This window comes from Mastacembelus armatus, chromosome 13 (genome assembly GCF_900324485.2).
Source record: "Mastacembelus armatus chromosome 13, fMasArm1.2, whole genome shotgun sequence".
Classification (NCBI taxonomy): Eukaryota; Metazoa; Chordata; class Actinopteri; order Synbranchiformes; family Mastacembelidae; genus Mastacembelus; species Mastacembelus armatus.
The window spans coordinates 16,983,873-16,997,517 of record NC_046645.1 but is presented as its reverse complement, the minus strand read 5'-3'; the positions used below and the strand labels follow the sequence as shown (position 1 = coordinate 16,997,517).

Genomic DNA, 13,645 nt, shown 5'->3' with positions numbered 1-13,645 from the left:
CTTTCACATAAATTGTTTTCTGTTTTGTCTAGATGGCAACATAAGGCCATAGCTATGTGTCTGTGTGAAGGTGCATGTAATTGCCAGATCTGCTTCTGGAACCCCCACTCCCTACCAGTTGATCAATAACCTTTGTTTGGACTACCACTAAGAACTCCACAACTGCAGTGATTAGAAAACACATTAGTGTTGATCAATTAGGAGCCAAACGGCTCACTTAATAATTGATGGGTCTTCTGGCATTTTACACACACACACAGAATTGCAGGCATACAGATGCACACACAAGCAGCATATACAGCAGTTAGTGTGCCTGGCCAAGTGGCAAAGAGAGACAGCGGGTGATCCTCAGACCCAACAAATGTGAGGCGCCATGCTGTATTGACAGGGCTGCCTGGTCTGAATGCCTGATTAGGCTCTCTGGGGCCCTTTTGGTGCTTACACACACAGACATACAGTCACACACGTTGGACTCCATTAGGCAAAGACAGTGTAGTAGGTGAGATAGACTCCACTTAAGCAGCACTATCCATTTCCCTCAATCGAGCCACAGAGGTGTGTTTGAGCCAGACACCCGGGCTAGACCTTAAGTGGACACAGAGGAGCCTCACACACACATGCACACACATGGGTGTCTCCTGCAACAAGTCATCAGCACTATCTTATCATCAGGCATCAAGTGAGCATAGTACACACACAAACACACACACACACACACACACCCTCACACACACACACACACCTATGTATTTTCATTGCCGCAGTGGTTTCAAATTACAAGTAAACTACTATTACAGTATGTCACAGATGTGCAGAATATATTACTTTGGAATATATATTTCTCCAAAAATTTCAGGGAACACTTAAATCACAGACAAGATTTTGTTGCACAAATATTCATGTTGAAAATCTTTACAAAATGAACATGGTCAATGGAAACCAAAATCATGAACTCATTGAGGGCTGTATTCAAAGTGAAAAACTGAAATCACAGGCTAATCCAAGTTGCATCAGTTTCATCGTGGCATAATGTAACTCATGCACTCCCAACAACATCTGGGTATTGTCCTGATGAGTCAGTAGATGTTGTCTTGGGGGATCCTCCCAGACTTGAATGAGGCATCAGTGAGCTCCTGGACAGTCTGTGGTGGTACTTGGTGGCTTTGGATGCTCCAACATAATGTCCCAGAGGTGCTCAGTTGGATTTAGGTCAGGGGAATGTGAGGGCAAGTCAGTGGTGTCGGTGCCTTCATCATCCAGGAACTGCCTCATACCAGGAGGAACCCAGGGTCCACTGCAGCAACATTAGCTCTGACAGCTCCTCTGAGTATTTCATCCTGGTACATCACAGCAGCCAGGGTACCGTGGGCTAGAGTTTAGATTCTCTGCCCGAGCCCTGGCTTGACCCGACCCGACCCATGAGCCTGTAGTTCAAACAACTCAGAATTGTAGTTGAGAACGTCGGTTATAGCGGCCCATGTATTTAAAAATTATCGGGTTTAAATTGGGCTCGGGCTCATAATTACAGTTAATGTGTTGGACCGGGCCGGGTTCGGACACAAGGTGCATGGGCTCGGGTAGGGTTTCATTTTTTGGGACCGATCTAAGCTCTACCGTGGGCTATAACATGGAGGTCTGAACAGCCCTTCAAAGATATTCCTCTCAAGACCATCACTAAACCATCACCAAACCAGTTATGTTCAGTGATGTTACAGGCAGCATAAAGTTTACCACAGCATCTCCAGCGAATGCCTATTGAGCCGCCTAGTGCCTTGGCTGTGAGCACAGGTCATATTAGACGATGTCAGGCCTTCCTTCCCTTTTTGGGTTTGTCTTACTTTTGTGTCTCCATTGCACCTGTTGTCACACCTTTTTATACTATGATGAGTACATATTATTAATGTTTTGAGCATTTTATTATCTTAAGTATTTAATTCTTAAGCACAAAGTGTGTTTGTTTATTTTTTTTTTTTTCTTTCAGACTTTGAAAACAGGTCTGACAATGGTGGGTAAAGTTGTCACCCAGCTGGCAGGCACCATACCAGCAGGCACTCCAGACGAAGAGGGTACACCTCACAGCCTGAGCCGTCGTAGCCCTCACAATCCCGGTGTGGTCACAATCATTGACACCCATAATGTTGGTGAAGGACAGGTCAGTCACGTGTTTCTGTTTCTGCTTAGTATTGTTAATGATTTAATAATACTGCATATTGTGATTACATTTTTTAAAATGTTGTCAGCCAAGATTGATCACAGTTTATGGACATTAAGAAAACATGAAGGCATCTCAGTCATTGAAAACAGGAGTCACAAGAGTCCTGTGATTTTTTGTAAATCATTTTGTACATTCTGTAAATTATTTGAACAACCTACACCATATATTAATTTTGCAAAAAAAAAAGATCAAATGGATATTGTTTTTATTGTTTTCTTCACCTGCCTACCACTGTCTTTTGTTGTCATGTTGAACCTTGAAATAAACTTGAAATGAACTTTGAATGAACGGTACAGCATCTATAAAATGAACTCCATCTACCCATTGCTCTTTTGCTTTTCCACCAAGAACTATCATCATCATTAACATTGGGACAGATGGTTAACAGAGCACAAGGCCTTATTGAATAGTTGGGTGAGAAAAATCATTAAAATAATGTGACTGATATGGTTCTCACAGTCATCATCAGATGTCCATCCAACTGAACACATAAAGAGCAGTCACCACCAGTGTGAATTCAACATTAAAATGTGTTTACATGTGGATAACGGAAACAAACACTTTTTAGTGTTAAATTAACACTCTCAGAGTTTAATACTGGCAATTGTGCTGTGTATGGGGGATTCTGGAGCATTGTGATATACAGCAATCATCATCAAAACCCTGAATGAAAGAATATATAGTTTTATATAACTGCTGTCCATTCGTCCAGAAAAGAGACTGAGATTCACATTAGAATGGTTGTTAGTACCATATTAATAATTAACGTTTGGATCTATAGTTTATATTTTCAGTTCAGTTTCAGGTCATTTTAGATGCATCTTCCCTATAAAGACATATAAGTCCTAGCCTTCCTGTCCACTATGACTATTGAATTGTACAACAAAACAGAATACGATCTTGTAAACTTCGTAGCCCTCTCTCTCTAACACACACTAGTCTGGAATTTGCATGGTATTTAAACAATTGTAACCATGGGATCATCCTTGTTTCAAGTGCCAGCTTTACTGGCTAGCGCTCTAACATCTTTACATCTGCTTATTTCTGCTAGCCTGGTTATTGTACATTTCCAACTGCTGGACCATTTATGTGCAGAATATAATGCACACACACTCACCAAAGATTAAATTGGCACCAATTTATTCTTGGGATTTTGCTTCTCTGGTCTTTTGTCTATGTCTTTTGGTGGGAAACAGATACAGTGATGTCTAGGCTTGCCTTTTTGTTGTGGCTCTGATAAGCTGAGATTCATTTGCATTCATCTGATCAGACTGCTGGAAGGTGTGACTTAGATTTGTTGCATATTTTAACAACCACACTTTCAAATCGGTTAATGTAGGACATGCAATGAGATTGACCAATTCTGAATGTAATTTTGCTGACACGGTTGTGTCTGCTGTTTAAACATCTGAAGAGGTAGTGCCAGTGGTGGACCTAGCAATTTGGGGGCCCAAGGTGAACATTGGTATGGTGCCCTCCACATCCAGAGCTTTTTAGTCATGCCTTTAACTTCTTCTCACTTAAACTTCTTCAACCTCACATAAACTTCTTCGACCTCACATAGCAATATGGAACCCTTGTATTACTCCTACTCTTCTTTAACCGTTTACTTTCTCTTTCTTGAATCTTTTTTCTCATGTTCTAGACTGTGGCTGTGTTCGATTGTCCACCCTATGCCATTTTGTAGTGATGTCCAAATCGCTAGTAACTGAAAAGTAATTCTCTCAAAATTTCCCACAATGCATTGTAAAAAAGTAGTGAGCAACGATGGTCACTAAACGGGCAGAATAGACCGTCATGCATTGCGTGGATGAAAAAATGGCAGAAATGCCTGAAAGTTATAAATATAGATTCAAGAGTGTAGCTGAAAATTATGAGCAGATGGTTAAGGTACACCTTTTAAGAAAACATTCGGGATGAGACAAATACATATTTACCACAAAATTATTAAAATAATAAAAATAATTACAGTTTGAAATAGGAAGTGAAGTATAGGAAGTATAGGAAATAGGAAGTATATAGTCCACTACATAGTGCACTATGCAGTGCACTATGTAGTGTTCCACTATATAGTGATTGAGGGGTTAGGGAGTGGGGTGGACATTCGGACACAGCCTGTTTCTTCCATGTCATCCCTATATTTTCTTCTGATATTATTTTCATGTCTTTCCTCATTTTCTTCTCTTTTGTCTCTGAAATATGATGTGACCTTTACCAAAGATGCTACTTTTTGCTCTCGTTTTCTCTTTTTTTCCACACCACTTCGGTAGCTCCGTTTCATGGTTCTAACTGTAGGTGTGTTGGAGATGAACTGCGCCTCGGCTGGATTGTAGGCAAGAACAGGCAGCCGCAACAGTGGGCGGGGAAAAACAGCTGCTTTTAAGTCGGATCTATTCAGGATGTGTGTAAAAATGTTTTCTTGAATATATAAGGAATATCAACATTTGGAAAATGTGAAATTTGTTTTTTGAAATGTATTAAGAATTATTGGTAGTGTTATTAATACAGAGATCCAGACACATATTACAACATTAGTTGTACATCAGTTTCCACAATTCTATAAGAAAAAAATAAATAAATAAAATACAGGAACTCATCACGCTTTTAAAAACCCTTACAAAGTGTATAAATGCTCGCTTTTCCTTTACACACCATTGTCTATCTCATATAGACAGACAACGCTGTGTATTTATATGTCTATATCTATATGTCTATATTAGACACTGCAACTGCATCACTGAAAAACATCTGCAACACGTGTCACGAATTGACATTCAGACGCAATTTTAGAAGGTCAAGGAAATTCAAGGAAATACAAGATTAGTTTTAAGTGATAAAAAATACCTTAACCATAAATTATGGGGCCCTGGTAGTTCGGGGCCCTAGCTGACCTACCTTCGCCTTATGGTAAGTCCACCTCTGGGTGGTGCTAATCAACCCCATGTTACAATGTGCACAGATGGCTGCTGTTATTGCAGCCAGGAGGAGGAGACAAAGAAATGGCAATGGAAAAATTGAATTAGAACATCTGATGAACCTACTGCACATAAAATAAAATGTTTTTCATGTTTTCCACTGAAGACATATTTATTTTGATTGTAAATAATTAAAATATTTTCAGGAAAAAAATGGTTGGCTTTCACCCGCAAGATTGGGAACTTAGTAAATCAGGCCCTTACAATACTAGAGTAAGGTAAAATAAAGTGAGGATGCTACCAGAAATAGGCCTATGAATAATGTTTATCTGTTTAACAAGAAAAAACTAAATCAAATCAGTAATTGCTTTGGCCAGCCTTTGCCTTTCGATGAGCACCAGTTGTTTCAGATACTTAGCAGGATGTTCCAAGCATCCTGGACAACCTGGTCATAAGTTAAACTATGTCAGTTGCCTTCAAAAGAGTCTCCCTTAACATCTAAAAAAATGCTAAAAGCTTTTATGCCCTTAATTCTCCTCAGCCACAATAAACCATGATTAATCACACTGCAGTAGCTGTCACATTTTTAATGAGGCGTGTTATCATTCATACTCCAGTTTGTCAGTGATGTAGTCACCACACACATACTTGCTCCTTCTCTCTTACTCATTGACTGACTATAGCTGCCCTGTAGCCAGTGTGTTGTCTTATAAGCTGGACCTAAGCCTTCAGAAGCAGGCCTGCACTCTGTCATAAGCCGACACACTGTAACCGTACACTGGACATAAACATTGACTGGGGCGAGCAGCCAGAGAGAGGGAAGCCTAGAGCAGAGGAGAAATGGAGGGTGAAGGAACGAGTAGGAAGGGGAAGTAGTAGACAGTGAATTAAGATGGAGGTTTGGGTGTGATTTTTGGAGAAATTGCAATAGGCTGGGATTTGATACAGGTGAGTTCCTGTGTCAGTGTGGCTCTCTGGGATATTTCCATTTTTTCTCAGCTTTGAAATTCCTTATTTGGAACAGCAGCTTGATAACACACAGGCACACACATGCTCCCCTGTGTAAAGAGCACAGTTCTCTAGAGGACACTCTTGCTTTAAGAGGCTCCAGCAGGATTCCCTCACAGAACAACATTGTCTGCCTGCACCATAATAAAAGTGATCTGTTTCATGTCACCAGCCTCTTCCTTTCTTTCTGTTCCTCATGTTTTCTCTTTTCCTGCATATTTTCTTGCTTTTATTCTGAGATAAAGCCCTTTATTTTAAGTAGGAACAAATTCAAACAAGAAACAGCCTCTCTAAAAACTACTCATCCAGCCTTCCTGGCATTATTAATGCAAAATTCTGAAATACAAAAACTCATACACAAAGTTGCCTCATCTCTAGGATTATTTCTGATTTCTTTTCTTCACAAAAAGCCTTTTACTTTAGAGTACAAATAGTACTTAATTTGTCCATATTCTTATTTCCATTGTTAGACTATACCTCATCCACACTGTTCTCAGTTCTTACTGAAGCACAAGCAATAAATAACAATAAAATGTGGCTCAGATTTGAATGATTCATGTTTTTGTTATACAGAATAAGATTTGTTTCCATGCTGCCTATCAGGTAATATGCTAAATATTTTCTATCCACAAGAGGGCAATGGCATTGTTACGAACGCCCTCAGATACAGGAACGAGGTACATAATGAATATCTTTATTCAAGTAGGTACAGAAGCCACAGGAATCAGGAAAACAGGAATGATGCGTCCATGGAAATGTAACTGAGATCAGACAGAGAGTAGGAGTGAGGGAAGTCCATATATACTGGAGGGAGAGTGCAGACGAGGTGCAGGTGAGAGACTAGGGAACAGGTGAGACGGATTGTGGTGATTGCCAGGGGAAACTCCTGGCAGAACCGTAACAGGCATATTCAGACGCGAGAAAACTAAGTCTGGAAAAACCTAGCTATTTCACTGATATGACAGCACACCAAATTGTGAAGAGAAGTCTTTGAGGATGGGAACGCCTCTTTTTTTATGATTAATAGGATAGGATTTTATGTTCTCACTGTTCGAAAATAATATAGATTTTGTTTTGTATATATATGTGTATATATATATATATATATAAATGTGTGTGTGTGTGTGTGTGTGTAACAGGTCTTGGTGAGTGAGGACTCTGACGGAGAAGGAGTGGTGGCTCATTTCCCAGCTCATGACAAACCCATATCCTGTATGCAATTCAACCCCAGTGGTAAGTCACAGTCATACAGTCAATCACAGAAACACAAGAAAGGAGCTAGAGCACTCCATGCAAGTTTGGAAGATAGAAAGATTACATTTCCTTTCAATTAAGTCATAGACTGAAACTGAAACAAGTATTCAAATTTAGATTTTTGGTCTCTGTGAAGAATATCTCTGAACAGTTCTGTCTGTTTGATGCAGTCTAATTACATTATGAGAGAGGGTCAGGTATATTTAATTTATATAGTACTGAATCACAAATAAATAATCATATCAAGGGATTTCACCTAGAAGCCAAACAAATCCCTTATGAGCAAGTAGTTGGAGTAAAAACTCCCTTTAACAAAAGACACCTCAAGCAAAACTGTTTGGGTGGCTATCTGCCTCGGCAGTATAGGGTGTATTTCACTCAGATACCTATTTTCTCACTTTCTTAGGAATGCAGAACTCACCCCCCCCCTCAAAAAAAAAAAGGGATATTAGATGCTTTGTAAGTGTGAGCAGGCTACCTTGGTTTAGTCTGTGTGTGGGATGTCTTAGCTTGTGTATGTCCCTGTTCCTCCTTCAGTGTGTATGTTAGTGTGTTTATACTGTGTGTGTTGTATGTCTAGTTAATAAAAGAGCTGTTGAGAGATGCCTTTCACCCCATGACCCCCAACCCCCAAGAATCCTCCATTTAATATAATGCAGAGAATGACACACGAGACATGGTTGTCTAGACCCCATCTTGTCATCTCACTAAAAATCAAATATCAAACACAACCTAGCTTAGTATGACTAACAACACAAAATCTGCTCAGAAGTACATTAAAACACTGAAAAACAGCTCAGAAAGGTTTCTTTCAATCATTTTTAATAACAAAAGAGACATTCTGATATTTACCAATTGTCGGCAGTTTGGTAGGGAACTAAACATTGCTTAACAACTAAGGTGATGTGTACAGCTGTCGAAGATGCTGTAGCATAACTCAGCCTTATATATTTGGTTTAATAGGATATCTTCTGAGTTTAAGTCTTTCTTGTACAAACCTGACTGTCCAAGGATGCACAATTTGCTGGTGAACAAAATCAAACTGCTAAACAAGGTTGCTGGTGTTGACCAAAATAGAGCCTAAAAGAAAATGAATAGTGTTACATGAAAAATCAGTATTGCAATATTTTCCAAGGCGTCTTTGTTGGTTTAATATTAACAATTGTGGGTCGTTGTGTCACTAGTGACATTAACCTTGTTCCCTTTGGCAATCAAGTGGGGTTTATATATATTCTTCACACCTAGTATTTAGTTTCATTGTACTGGTACATCCTGTCGACAGACATTTTCCAAATGGCACACTAATCCAAACACTAATAAATATTTAAATTACAACTAAAACCAGCACCAGAAGTGTAGCCAAATAAATAAATAAATGAATAAATCAGATTACCTGTTTTCTTTTCATTGTAGTTGGGGTGCTGAATGAGATAGGGATGATACCACTCTTCCACAATTGCGAATAAATGACTACTTTCATATTTTTTTTATTCTTTTATTCATTTTCATTTCCAAACTGCCTGTTTGGAGTGTCCCATAAATTCATATTGAGTGGGGCACTGGTTTCTGAAAGACTTTCAGTGGGTTAGGGTTAGTGGGTTTTAATCAGCTATCTTCCTTGCCCTAGTGAGATTCTATTCAGAGTGGTCAAGCTTAATATGGCAAGCACTAGAAATATAGACTTGAAGAAAACAATGATATGACTCAAACAGAGCCTGGAAAGCCCAGATGTTTTGGCTGGGTAGAGTTATGTAAGAAACCCCAGTGGATTGTGTGTGTTGGAAGCTCTATAGAGGGTGGACTGGTGGCCGTTAGTTCTTGGTGTGGTGGCTGGCGCTATGTGGTGCTTCAGTGGATCTATTCCTAGTGGTGTAATTAGAGGGAAAAGATGAAGTGCAATGGCAAAGCCCTCTCTTTAACAGCTGCAGTGTGTGTGCTTGTTTTCTTTGAAGTCTTGTCCATTTCACTCGTCCCTAACGATCCTCGGCTTGATTATTAGGTATAATGCAGAGGTCAAAATACACTCATTTTGATGGAATAGATATTGTCCAATGCCTAGTGCATTTCTTTTGATTGTAACTGTCACTAGATGGGGTGATTGATCCAATAATCATGCAAAGCACCACCCTCTGTATTTTATTATGTCAAAACTCTTTCTTTAGTTGTACTCTAAAGATTGTGTTACATGCAGTGGTGGGAGAAGTATTAGGAGACATTGTCATAACATCACAATGTAATGTATTGTGTATTAATTACAAGTTGATGTTCTTCATTTAACATTTTACACAGATAAAATTATAGTATAAGAAAAAAAATGTAAAAAAAACTAAAAATATTACAATAGTTATATAGTTGTCATTATTTTTGATATGCTAATTTCTGAGCAGTATTTCAGTGGGTAGGGTGTAGCTAATTGTAACTACTCTATGTGCTATGATAGGTTACTTTACAGTGTATCATATTTTGTTATATCATCATAAAGGCTTCATTTTTTGTGAGCATATTTTCCTTTTCCAATCCTGTTTTTGTCCCACCAGTTTTATAGTTACTTAATAGCATTTCTGTGCTCAGTTGCTTAAAAAGAGACTTGCATTTTTGTGAAGAGGTACGGTGGCAAGAAAAATTATGTAAACCCCTTGAAATGAACTGGTTTTCCAAATTAATTTGTAATATAATGTGATCTGATCTTCATTCATGTCAACAATTGATGAACACGATGTGCTTAAGCTGATAAAACACAAACACTTCAGATTTCTCATGCCTTTATTTATGGAGCGAGAACAGTGACAATGTTTGGCAGTGAAAAAAAAAAAAAACACTTGGCACTGAAAACAAATGGCATTGAAGCATTTGTGCTGAAAAAAGTATTAATACCGAAAGTATTTGCAGTTTTTGTTTTTTCCATGATGTGTTGATTTTCAGTCAATGTCAGTGTTTTTCAATTTTCAGATTTTTGATTTCAATTTTTTTTTAGTTTGGATTTCTGTCTTGCTTGGCTTGGAGGGGAGGGCTCTGAGTGAGATGCTAAGGGATGTGGTTCTGCTTATAATTAGCATATTAACGACAGTACAGCTCATGCCTTGCTGTTCCCTCTAACTACTATGCTCTAAACATTGTCAAAATACACTTTCTACGAGTAAAAATGTTATCGTGGATATCTTTTTCATTCTGACTATTTAAAGTACAAGTTTGACATGGAGAAATGCTATTATGAATATCTAAAATTACTTACAGACAGTAGTGTAGTTCCTTTACATGATAAAATGGCTTAGTATAGATGACTTTTACTGCCTAACATGAATGTAGACAGTATGAATTCAGTTGGAGCTTCCAAACTGCAAATAAGTCTGTTTCTATCTCATTTATTTCCACACAGGATTGAGCTGGTGTGAACTTAACGTTAGCTTTTAAGCAGCTTATAATGTTACATTAATTTCGTCAGGGGTCTGCTGGAGCAGGGATACAGCAGCGGCTGCATGAACAGCAGGAGTGATGAGTACAAACCCTGAGCATTGACTCTGGTGTTGAGGCTGCTGCACATTTTGTGTTAGCACATTTATGAGACCTTGTGCAGCAGCAGTAAGACTGTCACTGAACTAAAGCAAAGAAGTTAACAGGATGGGAGACTTAGCTAACGTTACCTTTAACCACGCTAGCTAACTAGCTACCTAGCTAAGACCTAGCATTACGATATATGCTAACTTTAGCACTTACTCCAGCAGACATCTGCAAAAACAGTATACCGTTATTAAACTAGCCTATTTACGTAACCCTCAGGGGTCGATGAATGCGACGGGGCATTTTGTGGCATCTTCTCATGATAACGCCGAAACAAACTTGAATTACTCCGTCAGTTTTGATTGTACAGATAAGAGCAATATATCATTCAAATCTGTAAAGAGTCTAGTTTTATTTGTATACACTCATAACAACAAAACGTTGTGCTTTTGTTAAATAAAGAAAGCAGACGGGGTGCGCTCTCTGTCTTCTCTGTTTCTGTCATCTCTCTTCACAGACATGTAAATAAAACAACCAGAATCTCAGCAAATACTTGCCTCATAAAAATAGTGATTACAGTCAATGAATGGCTTCCGGAAGAGAAGATGTACCTTTTGGATGGAGTGGGGCCGTCATAGCATGGTGGCGGAAACTGAAACAGCCGCACCTCCTCGTAGGACCACAATGTTGTTTTGCGAGTAGTATTAGCAATCTGTCTCGCTAAAGATGATGAATATGGAAAAACAAACGGTTGCTGTTGCTTGTTTTTAAAAATGTTTTTGATTCTCGCCGACGCGGTCACACAGTGCTCATGTCTCTTCAAGTGACGTCACTCCCTGTCCAATTGGTGGCCTGCAGTCTGTTGACATTTTAGTATCGGCTCAGCTTGCTTGGAACCTCGGCCAAGGAGGCACTAAAAAAGTTCCTGCTATCAGGGACTATCCCTTATTTCATCCTCGAGTCGAATTGAGTCGATTCGAGCCAAGTAGTGCTAGTGGAAAGTTTTAAGTAAATAGAAAAAGCTACCACAGTATTAAGTTTCAAGTTGTTTTCATTGTGGACTGCAAACAGCAGGGCAATGTTTCTCCAGTTACATTTAAATAGATTGTTTGTGTGATTAGGTTAAACTTTCTAAAATAGGCCTATTTCGAAGTAAATTCTCATAATATTTAATGCGCTTTTTTGTGTCTAAAGGCGTGTTTTTTTTTGTTTTGTTTTGTTTTTACACAACCAATCACAGTCTTCAGATGGTTGGGTGTCATACCTAGCAATGGGGTCAGCCTCATCCCCTCATTGAGATAAGAGCTTTTGTGTTTTCCTTGCTTTAAGATCAATCCTGAATCACTCTTAAAAAGACTGCTGTAAAAGTTTTAAAGCTAAATCACGAGCTCTCTGAGAGGATTCTAAGAATCTTTATAAATATGGCCCCTGATCTCTGCAGAAGTAAAACTTAGTCAGCTATCTTGAAGCTTATACTTTGACCATGAATTATTTGAATAAATTGTATTTAAACTAGGTGTAGTTATACTTCCACTCTTGTGCTGTGAATAATCTCTTTAATAACATTTAATTAACTATGTCTCATAAAACTAAAATTTTCCACAGCTTCCACAGAATCAAAACTTGATTTTTGTGGAGCTGCCTAAATGTTCTGAATATGGAGGTTTTGAATATCCCTTCAAAGCCAGGGGTAATGGCAGATGAATCAAGACAAAATCTCTCCCCACACAGAACTGTCCCATAAACCATATCCTTGGTTTAGTAACAAGCCCGTCTAATGAATAGCCTGGCCCATTGAGCCTGACCATTGAAGCAGCTGTGCCGTGAAGGCAGCTCTCTGTGGTGTAATAACTCTGTCGCTCCATCTTACTGATGTGTGAAGGAAACCAGGCTGTCTACGAAAAAGCCTGTATGCACATGTTGAACCCTGGGGGACGTGGGAGGGTGGGGGGTGAATTCCCACACATAAGTGGCTTCACTTGGCCACACATTTATAACCACACATTTAACATGGATTGAGCTGTGTCTTCACACCAACATGGTAATTAGGCCTCATAGCTGGCTCTGATGTGATTTACAACATCTACTTTTCAATGTTTTTATTGGGGCCAAAATTGGGATTTTCCTTTTTCTCAAAATTTGCCATTACAATTGTAATGTTGGGTGATCATAATGAAAATGGTAATAGGAACCATAATATCTTAGTTTTTAGTGACCATCTTTGTTGAAGAATGTCAAAACTGAGATTGGTGCCACAATCACAGTAGTTGTGATTCTAATTTTGTAAAAGTTAGTAGTATCCATTGCTGGCATGATATGTTCTGGCAAAGATAGAAAGACTTTGCTTAAAACCTTATATTGACCATCCCTTGTGATACTGTATGGATTTACCTGTGAGCATCATTTGGTTTTGTACTGTGTAATTAATCAGAATTGGGGAATATCTTGAAGCCCTTCAAAGTATACTCCTTGGCAAGTATTCACAAAGCAACCTAAGCCTAAAAGTTGCTCCTAGTGACAAATTCTAAGAAAATTCTTAGAATTAGGATGTTTTCTCCTTAAATTTAGTACTAAATCTTAGTAAAAAAAACATTCACAAAACATCTTAGCCGTAAAAACAGCTCCTAAGGTAAAAATTGTTAAGAGTAGAGAGGAGGACTTTTAAGAGGCTTAAGAGTTTCTTTAGCAGAGGAGAAAATGGCTGAAAGAAGAAATATTCTCCAAACAGTGATTATTAAACAATGATTAATTAAAT

At 38.6% G+C, this 13,645-nt stretch overlaps 1 protein-coding gene across 3 annotated transcripts in view; it reads left to right on the top strand.

Moving 5' to 3' along the window:
- The window catches only part of bcas3 (BCAS3 microtubule associated cell migration factor), a 316,301-nt gene that overhangs the window by 47,251 nt on the left and 255,405 nt on the right, over positions 1-13,645 (top strand). For all 3 annotated transcript variants that reach the window (XM_026328270.1, XM_026328260.1, XM_026328252.1), the window contains exons 12-13: positions 1,982-2,152; positions 7,278-7,371. In XM_026328270.1, coding sequence (XP_026184055.1) covers positions 1,982-2,152; positions 7,278-7,371 — 265 coding nt within the window. The remainder of the gene's footprint in view (positions 1-1,981; positions 2,153-7,277; positions 7,372-13,645) is intronic.